The 1,400-nt window shown below is 46.8% G+C and overlaps 1 protein-coding gene across 4 annotated transcripts in view; it reads right to left on the reverse strand.

Moving 5' to 3' along the window:
- The window catches only part of GRIA3 (glutamate ionotropic receptor AMPA type subunit 3), a 325,805-nt gene that overhangs the window by 230,248 nt on the left and 94,157 nt on the right, over positions 1-1,400 (reverse strand). For all 4 annotated transcript variants that reach the window (XR_001348947.2, XM_006082142.3, XM_023758256.1 and 1 more), the window contains exon 3: positions 1,040-1,279. Coding sequence is in view for 3 of the 4 variants with exons in the window: in XM_006082142.3 (XP_006082204.1) it covers positions 1,040-1,279 (240 nt within the window). In the remaining variant the exon portion in view is untranslated. The remainder of the gene's footprint in view (positions 1-1,039; positions 1,280-1,400) is intronic.

The following is a 1,400-nucleotide window of genomic DNA, read 5'->3' on the forward strand; positions in this document are numbered from 1 at the left end:
ATGGAGTGGTGTGCCTGGGAGACCTGCGTGCTGGAGATGCAGGAATGCGATGTCGGAGGTACTGCCACTGGGGAGGGTGGGAGCTGCACTTACTGCTGCAGGCGTGGTGCACCTTTGGAGGTGGAGATCCCAGGGTCTGCGGGTCTGTGGGTGTGGCAGCAGGATTTTGGCTGGAGTGGCTGCCGGGTTGCGGACAGTGTCCAAGGCCTGTCTGGGTGGTGGTGCTGATGAGTTCCTAGAAGAGGCCGCTCTCCCCTTCAAGATGGCGTGGGCTCCGTGCCCGAGTCCCACAGTCCTGGGAGTGCCTTCAGCAGTGGTAGTCTCTCCCTGTCCCAGAGAGCCTGGTCTGCCAGCCTCTGCTGCTCCTGCCGGATTTAACTGTCCCTCACTCACTCACACATACAACACACACATCCACACACTCTCCTTTCATCCCCTCACTCACTCACTTCCTATCCCTCACCTCCGTCCTGCCAGCCGCCATCTTTTTTTCGGCTTACATGTTTTTTTTCTCTCCTTCATTAGAATGTAAACTTTATAATGGCAGGAAATATGTCTATCGTGTTCATCATTGTAACCTTAGCATCTACTGAGTGAATGAATGAATCACTAGGCTGAAGTGGTCAGGAAAGGTCACCTTGGGGAGAAAGAGCTTGAAGTGGAATTTGAAAAATGGATGTATAGGCAGAATTTTCATTATCAAGATTAAGGAAAGAATTCAAAGTAGTAGTAAAAGTGAAGCTGTGAGGCAAACATGGTTCTGGCACATTTGGGCAACAGTAAAAAATGAAAGCTACCTGCAGTGGAAGGTTCTCATTAGATAACATAGGAACAACAGGTTTGTTACTTGGTTGAGGTATAATGATATTGAGTCTTAAATAATATACTACTTTTTTTTCTTTCGATGTGGGCAATAGAAGCTATTGGAAATTTTGGAACAGGGTCATGGTGTAGTGTTTTAAGAAGGAAGGTTAAAGACCACAGTTAATATGAATATTAACAATATGAATATTAACAATATGAATATTCATCTTCTTACCTCTTTCTGTGTCGTAGAGATACACAAACTTCTCCCACTTGTAGTGACCCAGAAGACTCAGAATAGCACCCTTCAAGGCTGGGCGCATCTGGATGACAAACTGCACATCTGCATCAGTGGGAAAGCTGGGCGTGACAAAAGACGTGTGCAGGGCCCCACAGAAGGAGGTCAGAGTGTTCATTGACATCTGGTCATAGAATCCAAAGATGGCATACACCCCTCTCGAGAACTGGGAGCAGACTGCAATGAGAAAAAGAGAAATTTCAATAGCACCATGGTTCCTTGCTTCAACTTGCATGGTTGGAAATACAATGATATAGTTAGGCTTTGGCTCTAAATGACATGCCTCACCCCCCCCTCC

This window comes from Myotis lucifugus, unplaced genomic scaffold (assembly GCF_000147115.1).
Source record: "Myotis lucifugus unplaced genomic scaffold, Myoluc2.0 scaffold_2, whole genome shotgun sequence".
NCBI classification, from domain to species: Eukaryota; Metazoa; Chordata; class Mammalia; order Chiroptera; family Vespertilionidae; genus Myotis; species Myotis lucifugus.